This window comes from Ctenocephalides felis, unplaced genomic scaffold (genome assembly GCF_003426905.1).
Source record: "Ctenocephalides felis isolate EL2017-DRISC unplaced genomic scaffold, ASM342690v1 CF-g0.4_SCAFFOLD_01886, whole genome shotgun sequence".
In the NCBI taxonomy this organism is placed as follows: domain Eukaryota; kingdom Metazoa; phylum Arthropoda; class Insecta; order Siphonaptera; family Pulicidae; genus Ctenocephalides; species Ctenocephalides felis.
The window spans coordinates 147,394,420-147,411,720 of NW_020538040.1; the positions used below are offsets into that span (position 1 = coordinate 147,394,420).

The window sequence follows — 17,301 nt, forward strand, 5'->3', positions numbered from 1 at the left end:
CAGTGACAATTTTATCCATATAAATTAGATTATAAGTATTTTTATCTAGTTTTATTCCTATAAATAGGATTTTCAGTAGAAAATTCCTTGCGATACTCCAAAGTTATATTTGATCAAGAAAAATAGATTGTGAAATACTGTTATGGTAATCTGTTAATATGTTTACTATATAATTATTAGCTTTGTTGAGAGAGCTAGTTGAAAAAACACAAAAATATGAGATTATGTACATTGTGCATACATAATTCAGGTATGATAAAAATGAAAACATATATGCAATTAATAAACACATTAATAATTACCAGAACAAATGGCAAATGATATATTATACCAAATTTGGTACAGCATGTACCAATTTCAAAGTTAATACTGACACTGTATTCTAAAAAATGTTGTTGATCATTTATTTGGTAAATATTGATATCTTTAAAATTATGTACATCGACATGCCAAGTAAAATATAAGAAGTAAACATTATACTATAATACCAGTGCTTCCCAAACGCTCATGTGCGGAGTGGCGATTCATAAAAATACATTATTAAAGTTAATTCAAATCATCAAATTGATTTCTATAATTCAAATAAATATAAAAAATATAAATAAATAAAAAACATCAGTAATAAACAGTTTTTTTTTACTTTCGACAATCCGCTAAAGCAAAGTGTGGGCTCATTCATGCATTGTTTTTTCACATTGGTTTTCTACAAATTAAATCATTTATACGCGTATAAAATAAGCTTTTATAACTATTATTTATCAAAAAAAAAAAAAAATGTTAAGGAGATTACTACTGAGATGTTACCTTTGTACAAAAATATAAAATATACATATATATTTATATAGTTAAAACTATAAAAATATTATCTCATAAATAATTAACTAAATTAATCAATAATATTTTCATCATGTGTTTTATAAACGATTAAAAATGTCGTTTTAAGGACTAAATAAGCAAATATGATCAAATACTTATATACTGATGCTTGAAAGCTATATTTACTGTAAATACAAGCCTTTAAAATCAAAAATCAAACAACAAGTTTTCGAGTTTATTTTGAAATTAAAACTGCTCCATCAAGCGCTGATGAAAAATGCTATTGTTGTATGAAATTTTGTATGTTAAACTATAAATCAAACAGAAAACGAATTTTTTTTATATGAAATTAACACCGATAATCAACTAAAGTTAAAGAAACAATCAAATCTTATACTTATGCACATATAGTTTCTGATTTAAATAATTTTCTTTAAGCAAAAATAACTCATATTTTTAAATGTGCTGATGGTCAATGAATATATAGATGGATGATCAATACTTTTAGAAATATAATAATAGTGTCGCATTCCATATTAGCAATAAATTCTAATAAATAGTTGAAATATACATTTCGCATATATTAATAAATTTTCAAATATTGTCTAATTGAATCTTTACAGTTAAAACTTATACAAAAAAGTATATCTTTTAAGATAAAGCAAGTTTTGCAACTATGCTGATAAATAAGAAACTTATCCCACATTTCAAATTAATCTATCACCACAATGATTGCTTGTATAAATGTCATCAGTACAATCTGAATTTGATATCTTACCCGAAGTGACCGTTTTCCTCAGGGGCATGTTGCTTAATGATGTGACGCTACTGCTCTGCAGCTGACAAATCGACTGATGGCAAAGGCGTAGGCGTATCGGAATGCGAACGTTCGTGCATTCCGACACCAACTCCGCCACCGACCACTCGACCGACCATGCCGCTGCCATTACTACTTATGGAATGAACGTACACTTGACTTCCGCAGCATGCAGGGCCTTAAAGACAAATTAAAGACAAATTTAAAAACAAATAAAGATCTGTATCAATAATCAAAAGTTCTAAAATATATCGTAGTCTCTAGCAATAATCAAATTAATTACAGTAGAACCTCGATTATCGGAGTTCTAATTGTTGTCGATAGGCATTCAAAAATCCGGATAATCGAATATATGAAAGAATAATGTTGTGTATTTAATGAAAATAACAAATACATGCATAGACATCAACGGAAATAATGTTCATTGGGAAATTAAAACTTCCCTATGTATGCACATATAGATTTTCTTAGATTACATTACAAACATATACTAACTTAATCATGCAAAAATTCGATTTGTAGATATGTACATACATAGAAATTGATCGCGGTTGGTAGTCCGGATGATCGCGAATCCGTATAACTGAGGTCTGGATAAACGAGGTTCTACTGTATAACCAAATCAATAAAGACATAAAACGGGCAAACTTAGAAAGTCCTTAGAAAGAGCTCCAATTCTTTTTTTAATTTCAGTTTTTTAATAGTATTCAAAATCAAGAGTCCTTTCAGAAGGTAGAAATAATTATTTTTATTGTTAAAACAATATGTATGTTATTTATATAGAAAAGTAAGTTTTTGAGTAATTTTCTTTAATAAAAAATGTGTGTTGCTTTTCGTGTTAAGAACAGTTTTTACAAGTACAGTTGTTATGATCATTCATTATTTAGATCATATAAATTTTCTTCTTGGTCAAAATATATATAAGAGCTATGTTTTTTTCTGTATAAATGTACAATGATAAGACAAAATTAATATAAAATGACCTACATTTTTATCATTTCTCTTATAAGTATCTTTCATAATTTTCGAGATATTATGAAAAAAAAAGTTTTTTTAAAAATCAAACTTTTTTTTCTAAATTCGTGACTTTGAAAAATTATATGTGTTATAAAGCAGCCAAATTGCTAAAATACTTAATACTTCAATATAATTAATTCTAGGCGGAATATGATTAATTGTAATTTTGGCAAATAAAACCCGTTTATTTAATTTTTGAAGTAAAACTTCTTTAGGCGCGACTAGGGTGTAAATCCGTACGAATGCAACGGAAATAGCGTTACGCCCGAACTGTACGTCATTCGCTCTCGATGAAATTATTTCAATACGGGTCGATTGTGATTAGTCATCGTGTATGTGAATAGAGATCTGTCGTAGTATGCGTGCCGGCATCAACGTTGAATGCATACCAATATCAACAAGAAAATCGGCATAGCTAAATAAACATTCTAAGTTACATCGTAGTAGTACAAATCTTGATTTAATGAAAAATGCCTGAATCAGAAGAATATTTTATCCTGTTCCTTTAAAATAATAAAACAAATTAAACATTTGTGCCGTGCACTAAACATAAGTTCATTGATTAGAAATTATTTCTATATTATTCGAAGTTTCTATAAATCTTTGAAGTTATTAAAATGGAAAATATTTTAGGCAAGACAGATATTACAGTCGTTCAAAGAATGAGATTATATCGCCAGCGAAAAAGTAAAAAATACAAGCAGTCAATGAATGTATGTTAATTTTAATTACATGAAGTTCTTCAAACACAATTACATGATGAGTGAAGTTGCAAAAACAATATTTGTTTAGGCGTTGTTTAACATAATCCACTGTGTGAACAAATATTATAGAATTTATTAATCAGCAATTACTTCATTTCTCTAATTAAGGTTCATTTCTAAACCCTAATTACAATAACAAACCGATCATGTCATATTTGAGTATGACTTTAATTACATTATTTAAATATTATCCATATTTTTTATGCTATTATAATTATATAATTTATAATTTAACATTATATAAATGTGTATAATGGTTGAAACTAATAAATTACTATTCAACATTATTCAAAATTGTTATATGATGTTATTTATTTTTACTTAAATGCCACCTTGTACAGTAGCAAATAAGTTTAGCTTCAATCGCGTGTAAACCTTACGCGCACTCTTTTTTTTATGATATAAAATAATATTCAATTAATAACTGTACTTATAATAACTATCATTAACACAAAAATAAATATATAAATATTTTTTTTCAATGAAAACCACTCAAAAACTTATTTTCTTATATAAATAACATACATATTGTTTAAATAGTAAAAATAATTATTTCCCTTTCTTAAAGGTTTCTCATTTTTAATAATATCAAAAACAAAATAATAAAAAGAATAAAATAGGAACTGTTTTTGAAGTCATATAATCTTTACTGACTTGACTAATAGCGTAATTAAATATAATATAATACAATTAATGAGAGCAAGAAAAAATATTGAAACACATTTTAGAAAGAAAATAATAATATATGAAATGATCATAGCAACACCTTATTGCATTGCTTATTGAATAAGATTTCATATATAGTTAAGTAATTTAAAAGTTTCATTTAAACAAAATATCTTTGTCCTGAATTTTTATAATTTATTGTCGATTAATACCTGTGACGCTAGCAGAACCTATCCTGCGATGATGTGCGCCGGGAGAGGGAATTGAGGCTTGTGAAGCCGTTAGCCCTGTTCCAGGTAGAAGCCCATGGTGATGAGGATGATGATGGTGATGCAAAGCGTGATGATGATGTACCATTCCCTGCATAGGTAAGGCAGAACCAGGGTGTCGCGGCTGGTGGGGCCGCGTTTTTGTAGGTTCGGATAGGGCAAGAATCTTGCGAACAGCTTGCGGCGACGCGGCGCCTACATTAAATGATAAACGAAACATCAATGACTAATTATTGCAACTATGATTTAATTCTAACAATTGTTCAAAACATGTGCTATTTATTAAAACAAGAAAATAAAATTAGATTAAATAACAACATGACTTTCAGTACTAGAATTACTTTAACATTGTTAAGCACTAACTGCATTTTCATAATGCAAAAAAATAAGTAATGAAAAACATATGAATGTAACATTTAGATTACAAGAATCAAACATTGTTTAAAAACGAAACGATTTTTTAATTAGGAAAGAAGCAAATATTTAATCGCAATAAGGGTAATAAAATGAGTATAAAATATGTTTGTCACTAAAACTGAAATTCTCACAGCAATATATTTCAAAGCTTTAATACATTCAAAATGTGATGTTATAAAATTATATATAATTTTCAAATAGGCAGTTAAAAAAATAGCAATTTTCTAGTAAATTAAACATAACATGAAACTGTTTGAATAAATTTTTGTATAGTTTAGAGAAAATATGAGTATAATTTTTTGCTTCACATGCTTTGAATGAGAACACATATGCTCGCAATTTGTGAATAAAAATGTTTAAGCTATCATTAATTGTCAATTATGTCAAAAGCATGCCATTTATATTTGCATAAGTGCTGCAAGTTAGTCACAATTAAAATAAAAATTAAGAGTTTAAGATTTCACACAAATATTAACCAATACCATTGTTGAAACATACTATTTAAAAAAATAGTACATATGAATAATAACTCCTCATTCACATATATATGCTTTTTCATAGAGACCAATATTCAATCAAGTAAATTTAGCGCAATTGTGGACACTACTATATTATGTTAATTTATATAAGTCAGAAACATATTTCATTAAGAAAGTCAAATAGATTTTTTGTCAAATATTTAATTGTTATTCAATATTGCTACTTAAGATCAGTAGCATAAAAAGTCAAATTCAGTGAAGTAAAATTAAGCATTCAACTAAAATTATAAAGTTCACAAATGATTACCAAATTTAGTAGCTGCAATTCCCTTCTTCCCTTCACTGGCAGAACTTGCACTGCTAGTTGTGGATAAGGTAGGTGATGGATGCCTTTTTCTAATTGGAACAGAATTGGGTGCTGAACCACTAGGTTCACATTCCAAAGATAAAGCATGTAACTTTTCCTCATCAGTTATTATTTTCATGTTATTCAGATAGGCTTTAACTCTTCTCACCATCTGAGCTTCTTCGAACATCTTTTTAGGATTGGGTGCAGCTGTTGACTTTTTACGTCTTTTACAGTTGCTTGACCTGGGTAAATAATAACTATGATAATGATTTCATATATACACATAATTAATATAAAAGAAATATAGTATTCCATAGAATAGAAGCATTAAAGTCTATAAGTCTAAAATTTTTTGTATTTGAATAAAATACATAAAGTTTATATTTTCCTGACCTTGCTGAGCATTTGTTCCCCCTGTAGTGGCAGTTGTCATCTGATTCAATGCAACCATAGCTGAACTTGGAGGCTGTCCTCCCAGCTCGAGCATAGTCAACAAGTCATAAGGACTGCTACACATATTTGTCAAGGATCTTACTTCTTTAGCAATCATTCTCAATTTTTCAAAATTTACTAAACCATCCACACGTGAATCATTTCCCAAATGAATAATGTTAAGTCTTTTTTCACAATGGGGTAAAATGGTATCTGAAATTAAAAAAAACACACTAGATAGTAAATTATTTTCAGATAAAATTTATACATAACAATAATGATTAGTTACTTAATCATCAATAATTAATTACGACAATTGAAATTTAAAGAAACTTATAAACGTTTTTTTGGTAATAAAACAAATATAAGATAATTATAATTTTAATAGTTATCAGAAATATTTATCAAAAAATTATTGATTATTGTATGAAATTGTAAAATAAATCCCTAAATTGTATTATTTTGAAACATATAAACTCACAATGGGCGGTTTGCTTTGTTCAGAACTTATAAGTTGTCTATATTTAGACATATTTCTTGAAGGATCCATCAGTTCTTGCAAATCTGAAAACAATCTTTGATATTTTGTTGATAATTTTTCCCAAGAAACTCTCAATCGTGAAACAGCACCATGACCAAGGCCAGAAATTATTGCAAACATGGAATTAAAATTCTTGCATTCTTTACATTGCCCTGTAAAAATGAACAAAACACCAAATATAAATAAATAATTAATATTACACATAAATAAAAATTTATCAAATAATATGTATTTCTGGAGGAAAAGTACATAATGTAATAACTGAATTAGTAACAACAAGAACTGTTGTGTCACATGTAAATCAAGTAATTTAAATTTAGAATTTTAAGAACTGATGTAGTAAAAAGTATATTTTGCTGTCTCAAAATCTATTTCTGTCATTTAAACAATTTAGAATATAATTACATTTAGTAATATATATATATATATATATATATATATATATATATATATACATATATATATATATATATGTACGCATGCATATCAGAATTATGTACTAATAAAAAATATTCACATACTTGCTACTTTGATAAATTGTTTAATAATCTTGCTTCTTCTAACTAGGTTATGTTCACTGCATACTTCTGTAACCACCCAGAACATTTCTCTATTAACTAGTTCTGAAAACTGCGATAACATCGGCATTCCATATCTGCTCTTCAGTTCAAAGAGATCATCAACATACTCAGTACTTTCAATTTGCCTGAATATACTAAAGTCTTGTAAAGTCAACTGTATAGCAATTTCTACAGCATTTAATTGTAAGAAATAAACAGCGCCTTCCCTGACCAACTCAGGTGCCATTTCATCAGCAACTAATGTTTCTGTTATGCCATTAGTTTTTAAGTAATATCGAGAATTTAAACCTATTCTTTCTGCTAAATTCTGCAATTGGTCAGGTAATCGTCTTTGTTTTATCATTCCACCCTCTGCCACTGATACTTCACACAGTGAAAAATTAGAGCTTGGGTCAGTTATACCAAATTCTTGAAGAGCCAACATCACCACTTCATGGGCAGTAGTTTCTTTATGAACCTAGTTTTTGAATAGTAATATATAATAACTCGATAGTATTGAAATTAGATATGACACGTCACTTTAATTCAACTCACCAATAGATATTTGCATGTTTGGTCTGATTTAAATACTTTGAGGACATGTTCTGGATAGTCAGAACCCCTCAAGTCATCATAGCATGACATTAAATCAGGATTACTATGTGACTGATATAGTTGATTGTTTTGGTTGCTATTTGTTAATCCAGTATTTGTGAGAGGTATATTGCTGTCATCATTTGCTAGACTTTCACTGAAAAAATAAATCATATTTGTATTACTCAAATTATGATGAATTGTAGATAATACATTATAATTATTGTTACATAAATGGAACATGCTAATGTTACATAGTATTTGGAATAATGAAGTATTTTAAATAATAATTTCATTTTAATAAATAATGCATCCAGAAAATATCACAGCTTTCACATATTGCATTTTTATTACTTACTTGATGATATTCTTTGGTAGAATATTCATTTTCATCAGTGCCTTTTGTAGTCTTTTTTTGGGAGCAAGTGTTTTGAAACCAATATGTGAATCCTTTTTGTTATTACTTTCTTTGTTTGGACTTTGTATTGTAATTGGGGCTTTAGATAAAGGTTCTTCTGCTGACAGCAATTCTACTGACGATAATCGTGCTTTTGGATCCGCTTGTAATAATGCAATCTCTGATACTTTTCGTCCTCTGGGTCTTGGAGAGTTATCAGGAGTTTGTAACATTTCTTTAAATGCTATATAAATATGAATAAAACATTAATCAGAAACCCAGTAAATTATAATTACAAACATTATATAATTATTAAAATCTAGACCTAATGTTGAATAAATATTTAAATTTTAAAGTTCTAAATTTTTATTACACCACAGACAGTAGTAAGATGCCAAGCAGTGTCAACTATAATTTTATAATTAAACAATACCACATTAAAATTTAAACATTTCAAATATAATTATTATCTATTCCTCTATTGAAGTTAGTTGAATTACTAACATGAATAATACTAACAAAAATTATTAAACTATTATTTACTTACCAAGTAAATTACTCTTCAATGTTATGCTTAGATGTGTAGTTCCTCTTAAAATATCCAAAGCTTTGTTGTAACTGACATGTTCAAAACTTTGGCCATTAACTTCCAAAATTTGGTCACCTCTTTTCAAACCAACATCCTCAGCTCTAGATTTCTTATCCACTTTGGATATAAAAATTCCAAATCCCCTTTCATAACCACCAAGTATAGAAAATTGCAATGGCTCATCTCTAGATGGTCTGGCCAATGTAACATTTCTAGTTCTTGCTTTTGCTGCACATGCAAATTTAACCTTAGCTGGCCTTGCATATTTTCTTGTTCCAAGCCACCTTCAAAAACTTCGAGAAAATCCATCATCTGAGGATCCGTTTCAAAGTCTGTGAAGTGATTGTTGACCCATAGCAGCACAACTCTAGTAACATGATCACGAATATGAGATTCTTTAAACCACACTAAAAGTTGTTTAGCAACATCTAAAGAACTATCAATAAATGTTCTATGTGTCAGTAGGAAGTCTTCAATGTACGTGCAATCTGTTACAGAATTTTCTTCTATCAGCTGCAGCATCAAACGTTCGGGAGTACCCTGTAAGATTAGATAATTATAATTCATTTGTTCATCACAATTGTTATTTTACAGATTATATAAAGTGTATAAAAAAAACTCCTCACAATTAATAATATATCCTCACAACTTTTCTACAAATTACAAAATCCTATTTTAATTGTCATACTTAAATTTGAGTTTTACAAAAATTGAAGTTTGTAAAAATTTAGATTAAATCCAAAAAAGCTTTCACACTTGAGTTAATATTAATTTTATTTACCCTTATAACAACATGCCCCCTTTTGCCACCTTCTTCCTGGTCACCTCTTAATTCTGTTATCATAACAAGTCGACCATCTTCCTCATGCCTTCTTGTATTTTCCTCACCTTGATGTTGAATTCTAAAAATAAAATTAATAAATAAGTAACAAGGTAAATTGTGAACATAAAAAGTTCACAAGTATAAAAAATAAGTATTATTGATCTCTACCTAAAATAATCTGTTTGAGTTATGCAAACAAATTGGCAATCATCACACAAAGTCCTCATAACCCCTCTATGATATAGCTTTTCCATTGTTGGTCGGATTCCAAAACTATCCCCCATATGCAGTTGTTCAGTTTCCCCATCATTATGCTCAATCTCAACACGACCATTGATTAAACTGACCAAGAATCTAGCTCTTCACCATCACTCATGACCATAGTGCCTGCCTTTTCAACCACTGCAAATACCATCACAGAACAAAGAGCTTTACGTACAGCTAATGTCATGTTTGTAAATGCTTTCAATGTTTGTGTCAGTTCTAATAAAATTTCTATATCAGCTTCATCACGATCTGCAGGGTCTTTCTCTAAACACTCACGAACTGTGTCACGGACCGTCAAGCTCTGAAATTAAAATTATAAACTTGTTGCAATCCTAATGTACACTTGAATAATGAAAGAAAATTTGAATATATTAAACAAAAATTATTTCATCAATTCATTCCAATATTTAAATTTAACGCTTAATTTATAATAAAATTTGAAATAATATGCCTATTTGAGCAAAAAAAAAATGAAGCTAATCTTTTAAATGTCAAAATTTTAATTGAAATTTTTTTTTCTTTGCCTAATAATTGCAAACTAATTTTTTTTTTTTTTTTTTTTTTTTTTTTTTTTTTTTTTTTTTTTAATTTTGACATTTGACGTTTATTTATTTATTTATTTACATATATACATTATTTTCATATCTCAGTCAGACAGAGGTGCCTGGTATGAGAGATTATGAAAAACAGTTTTCATATAATATTTACATTTCATTTGACTATAATATCTATTTCATTAATATAATATCTATATATATATATATATAACTCTTCAGTCTTCTTTGTCTTCAATTTCTATATAGTACTTCTTTATTTTTCTTTTAAAATTTTCATTATCATTGGTCATCTTAATATAGTCTGGCAATTCGTTATATATTTTGGTAGCACTCCATATGACATTTTCTCTCAAATTCTTTTTTCTATTGCGTTCAATGTGAAAATTGTTGTGTTGTCTCGTGTAGTGTTCATGTATATCTTGATTTGTGTCTATTGTTGCACTTGTTTTAATTCGGTTAAATTTCATTTTGTGTATTAGTTTGCATTTCTCTATTTCAATTATGTTATTTAGTGAATGATTATTTGTTTCTCTCTGCAAGTATTTGGTGGGTGTTAGATGTGGTAAATTATATGCTATTTTTATGGCTTTATTCATTATTCTCTGTATGTCATTTAGGTTTGCTTTAGTTGTTTGGCTCCATGTTGTTATGCCATATAAAATTATAGGTATTATTTGCGTTTTAAGAATTAGTATTTTATTTTTTTTGCCGAAAGAGTGGATCCTTTTCAATGCCCCTGTTAATGTTCCTATCTTTCTTTTTATTTTGTTTATATGGTCTGTCCATGTCAGTTTTTCATTTATTATCAGTCCTAAGTATTTTATGCTTTCCACTTCCTCTATTGCTCTATTATTTACTTCAATTTTTAGTTTAGTGTTCTCAGTATTTTTTCTATGTTTGAAATATATGTATTTTGTTTTATCTATGTTAATTGTTAGTTTATTTTCAGTTAGCCACTCGGTGTATATTTTCATGTCCGTGTTTATAATATCTTCGAGTCTTTTTTTATCCTTATCCGCATATACTATCGCTGTATCGTCTGCATATAATATGTATCTTCCCTTTAATTTTGCGTCTTTAAGGTTATTGGTGTATAATAGATACAATAAAGGTCCTAATACAGAACCTTGTGGAACTCCACAGGTTATGTTACATCCTCCACTTGTGAAATTTCCCACCTTCGTCCTTACCACTCTTTTCATGAGGAAATCTTTGATAATGCTGTAAGACAAACCCTCTACACCCAAATCTATTAGTTTATTGAGTAATATGCCATGATCTACTGTATCGAAAGCTTTTTGTAAATCAATAAAAATTGCAACTGTGTGCATATTTTCCTCAAGGTGCTGACTGATGGTATTAGTCAAATCTATTAGGGCACCTTGTGTATTTGATGAAGGGAGGAAACCATATTGATTTTTGTCAATTTTTTGAATGAGAAAATCAAGTAATCTTTTTTTTATTACTTTTTCATATATCTTGGAGAATGTGTTTGTTATTGTTATGGGTCTGTAGTTATTTGGATCTGTTTTGTTTCCTGTTTTGAAAATTGGTTTTATTGTAGCCATTTTAAGACACGATGGAAATATACCACATTCTATGTATCTATTCATTAAAACAGCAAGTAGTGGAGCTATTATATTTATTATTTTTTTAGTGATTCTTGCTGTTATCTTGTCTTCGCCAGGTGCAGCGTTATTTTTCAGATTTTCAACAATTTTTTTATTTCTTTCTCATCTGTTAATTCAAAAATTTGGATTTTGTTTTTAGGTTGTGTATTGATGGTTTATAGTTGCAATGATCCATTTTCTTTTGTAGTTTCATACCTATTTCAGCAAAATGTTTGTTGAGATACTCCGCAATGTCTTCCTTTTCTGTAAGAAATATATTTTTATCTTTATGCTGTATTTTTTCAATATTTTCTTTATATTCGTTTTTATTTTTTCCTCCTCCTAATGTTTTATTTATTAGTTCCCATATTTTTCGAGAGTCACTTTCACATTTTTTTGTTTCTTCTGAATAGTATTGTCTTTTTGCTTTGTAGATCATATTTTTTATATCTTTTTTTATATTATTATATTTTATTTTTATGGCATTATGTTTGCTTACTTCATTTATATTGCATTTCTTTAAATTATTGTAGAATTTGTTTCTGTATTTCATTCAAGTTAATAATTTCTTCTGTTATCCAGGTATCTTCTCTGGCTCTTATTGTTTCTTTGATTTTATTTTCTTTTGCTGCATCCTGTATATTTTTATTAAATCCTCTAATTGGTCCACTATTTTAGAGTCTAACTTACAAGTTATTGTCTTTTCTAATCCTTCTAAATCTATGCTATATCTAATTATTTTATGCATTTTTGGTTTGATTCTCGGCGTATTTTGTATAAATACTGTTATCATTTTGTGATCAGATATTTCTGTGTCTTCTATTTCTATATTAATCTTCTTTTTATAATTTGATATAACATGGTCAATTATTGATTTAGTGTTTTGAGTCTCCCTTGTGGCGTATTGGCTATCTATATTATTTATTATTTTGTATCCTGATGATTCTATAATATCTTTGTAACAATTTGATATATTATTGTTTGGAATTATATCTAAATTCATATCACCTATTATTATTGTATTTTTACCGTTTTCTTCCATTTTTTTTTCTATTAAATTTATCAGATCTTGTTTATTATTATTCGGTGGGTTGTAAATAACAATAAACTTTATAACAGGGTTCATATTTGTTACTTCTATTTCCAGGAGGTTTATGTTATTTTTATTATTATTTTCTATGACAGTACAGTTTAGTTCATTTCTTACGAATATCGCTATTCCTCCTCCTCTTTTCTTTTCTCTGCAGTTGTAAAAACCTCTAAAATTTTTTAAATTGAAGTATCCTTCTTCTTCTTGGTATATCCAAGTTTCTGTTAATATTAAAATTTGGCAATTTTCATTTTTATGCATAATTATTTCTAAGTCATCTATTTTATTTCTTAAGCTTCTTATATTGAAATACTTAATCTCTATTTTCTTGTTATTGCTATTATATTTATTCATTTTCTTGAATTTGTCCATTGTAATTCGTCGACATTCTTACCATTTTGGCTCTGTGTTGATAACATGAACATTCCGTTTCATTTGCATTATGCAACGTATTAAAATTTGATTTGTATTTTACATTGGCATTTGTGCAGTTTATGCATTTCTTAGATTTGCTCTTACAATCTCTTGTGTTATGCTCATCCGCACAGTTTGCACAGAACGTCTTGTTTTTGCATTCTACTGCCCTGTGTCCATATGCCTGACAGTTATAACATCTTTTTATGTTTAAATCTTCTATTATATGAGCTGTCCTCCATCCTAGATTTACATTATTTTCTAATAATTTTTCGTATGTTTTGCCCGATGTTTCGATATATGTAATCCAATTTTCTGTTTTTTGTGATTTCCTTTGGTATATTAGTTTAATTTGATCTGTGTTATTTATATTGTAATTATATTCTATCATTTCATTTATCAATTCTGTGCCGTCCATATATTGCCTTGGAGCATTTGTTATAATAAGTCGCGGATTTCTTTGTTTCTTTATATATATTTCGTATTCGCTTCCAATTTTTTGTATCATATGTTCTGCTAATGTTTTTGTTTCCTCAATTGTTGAGGCCTTAATTATTAACCCCCCGCTACTAATGTTGTTAATTGATCTTACTTTTGCTTTTACGTTTTTTGGATTTATGTTTTTCTCAATATAGTTTCTAGTTTCATAGCTGTTCTGTTTATTCTTTGGTTTTACAATTATTGGCGGCATATTTGGGTTTATTATGTCTTTATTTTTATAATTTTTTATTATTATTATTTTCTGTGGCATTATTTTTACATATTGTAGCATAACTAGATCTTGCATCTTTAATTATTTTAATATCATTCTTTAAAGTTTTAAGCTCTTTTACTATTTCTTTCAAATTACTTTCATGTGAATATCTTACCTCATTTTTTTTTGAGCATATGTCACAAAACCATTTTATATTGTTACTTGTGCTGATAACTTTATATTGTTCATTAGTAACTTTTTGCACACTTTTTGTGGAACCAACCTTTGCATTCACCTTCACATCCAATAATGTTTTTTCCATTAACATCAATATTACATATACTGCAACATTTTGGATCTTCTACATCTTCCGCCATCTTATCGATCCGATATTTCGGTTTATATGTTATACAAATTAGCAATAAATTGCTAAAATCGTTTTAACGGTTTTTGACATGAAGTTTTTAATTCAAAAAAAAAAAAAAAAAAAAAAAAAAAATTCAGTTTGAATTTACTTACAGTTGTTAAATTTGTTAAAATAGAAGTTTATATTTTATTATCATATACATTATTCATAATAAATATCAAAATAAATTTATGATAATAATTTGATCATCTTTTTCAAATTATTATATCCTATAAGGTGTTTATAACATATAAAATAATTTTAAATTAAAAAAAAACTCACATCCATGCTCTCTGCAAGATCTTCTTCTTCATCAGAGTCCACAATGGGACTCCATCAGACCCGACAAGTCCACTTCATCATCTCGGTCCCTGTCACCAGCATCATCAAGTGAACTATGAACAGACGTCATTGTGTCACTTCCGCTATAAGCAGAACTAGTATCACTTGAGTGGGAACCACGATTGCACTTCTGGTACAGCTCTGGTCTTATTGTCACAGAAGTGTTCGTCAAATGCTAGAATAAAAATAATATATAACATTGCTATCATAATAATTACTTAACTTGACACTTGTTAATATGATTTTACAAATCAGCAACTCCATACAATGTATACAAGTAATATTTCATTGTTTATCAAATTATAGATAAATTTTTAAACATATAAAATTGAAATATCTTTATAAATATCTTAAGTATTATTAATTCTCTTATTTCAGTAGATATATATATATATATATATATATATATATATAAATATTCCAAAATAAATATAAAACTTCTAGTCTATTCCTATTACATTAATATATATCATTTTTAGCACACCATAGCCCAAATAATTCTTAAGTATCTATATTCCCTTTGCTTTTAATAGATACTAAATCATAGTCAGTAGCAATAGCTCCACATTTGCAATAATATTAATAATAAAACGATGTATGATCAGTGTAATAAATACTAAGAACAAATAATCTTGTTCTCACGTGATGCACATCGGATCAATATACAAATTTGTCGGCACCCCATATATAAATATAGTGCCAACAAATTTTTCATCTGTGATGTATGTCTCCAAAAAAAACTACTAATGTTTTTATTTAGCAAGTATTTTTGTTTTGTTAAGAAAGCATATCTCCTAGTTTCATGTCTAATTAATATGTGAAATCATTAAATAAGATGTGGGGAGACTACAGGCTATTTAACAAAAAAAAAAAAAACATAATTTATGAAATTGTAAGTCCCATTATTATTAATCTTACAATTCAATAATTTATTAGCAAATAATAATAATAAATTTACTATACTATAATTTAAGTAAAATATCATCAAACAAGTTTAATACAACACAAATAAATTGTGTAGCTATGTTGGATGTAGAGAATATAATAATATGTAAAATATTATTTTAACTTCTCCTCCACTTTTTAATTGCGTAATTTTGTCGCAACTATGTATAGTTTTGTAGTTTGAATAAAATTATGTTTTATCAGGTATTACTTTTAGCAAAGATATATTACACTAAAAAAAACAATTGAACTCTAAAATAATTATGATACACATTATATGCAATCTTTTAAGAAATATAATGATAAATGTAATAATATAACACACATTGTCATCAAACATTAAGTTGATTCCTGAAATGCCTCTCTGATGTTCCATTGTGATGGGGTGGGGCACCCCACCTTGTAAATGCAACGGCGCCCCAGTTCCTCCTATTAAACGGCTATTCTGAGCTCTAGTTGGTTGTGCCTCAGGATAATCAATCTAAAAAAAATGCTTCGTTATTCTAAAAATTATTACATAAATGTTATATTTTTAAAGTACAAAAATCAAATATAAAGCATCAAAGTTTTATAAATGCAGTACTTAATATTCATATAAAAAAACTACTATCATAAACTTATAATAAATATAAAAATACTAAACATTACTCACAAATAATTTATAAAATTCATTTTTTTATGCATTCGAATAGAATGAATATTTCAATCATACATATTATTTACATCATGAAACGTGAAAATAGTAGGTTAAAATTGTATACAGTGTAAACAATTATTCTAACACACTAGAAAAACGAAAAAAAGCTACCCTACTTCCATAAAACTCATTTTATTCATTAATGAATAACTTGACAATATAACATTAAAATAATTGTTTAAAGCCGCGCAAAACATGAAATAAATTGATACATAAACAAATATGAGTCATAATATTTTGACAAAGTAAGGTTATCCATGGACCGAGTCTGACAGCAGTGTTGCCAGATACTGCAATAATAACAGAATGACCAATTCACAATTACATGTGTTATATTCCATATTAATAAATAAATTATATATTTTATTAAGTGAATATACAAAATATATTAATTAATTGATTATTTAACGTAATATTTTGGACTAATAAATAATTATGATAAATATCAAATATTTAAATTTGAAAGCAGATATTCTACAATATCGGGCAATACTAAGTAAATTCAAAATTTCTAGTTCTGCCAGTCCCTTCAATAACAACATGGAAGTTGGTTGTAAATGTCGTTGTGTTGTGAAGTTTTTAAAATAACTTTTCAGAATGGAAAGAATGAATCAAAATTATATAAATGGTTATAACTTCTGCAATAACAATAAAAATGATCAAGAATATAATAAAAGAATTTCGTTGCCGAGCCGTGGTAGATTGCCGCTCAATATGATATTATCCGAAACAGCATATAAAAAAGGGTA

The 17,301-nt window shown here is 27.6% G+C and overlaps 2 protein-coding genes across 2 annotated transcripts in view; one reads left to right on the top strand and one right to left on the bottom strand.

Annotated features, from left to right (window-relative positions):
* LOC113378726 (rap guanine nucleotide exchange factor 2-like) overlaps positions 1-17,301 on the top strand; it is a 221,244-nt gene that overhangs the window by 165,163 nt on the left and 38,780 nt on the right. The window lies entirely within an intron of this gene.
* On the bottom strand, positions 1,347-16,625 carry LOC113378727 (rap guanine nucleotide exchange factor 2-like). The gene is given in 19 exon segments (XM_026619295.1): positions 1,347-1,652; positions 1,654-1,765; positions 4,415-4,544; positions 5,553-5,836; positions 5,993-6,203; positions 6,206-6,239; positions 6,508-6,719; positions 7,089-7,605; positions 7,683-7,878; positions 8,080-8,362; positions 8,666-8,950; positions 8,953-9,247; positions 9,489-9,609; positions 9,699-9,873; positions 9,876-10,098; positions 14,851-14,895; positions 14,897-15,085; positions 16,181-16,336; positions 16,508-16,625. Coding segments are annotated over 18 exon segments (3,492 nt in total). The 5' UTR covers positions 16,232-16,336; positions 16,508-16,625; the 3' UTR covers positions 1,347-1,523.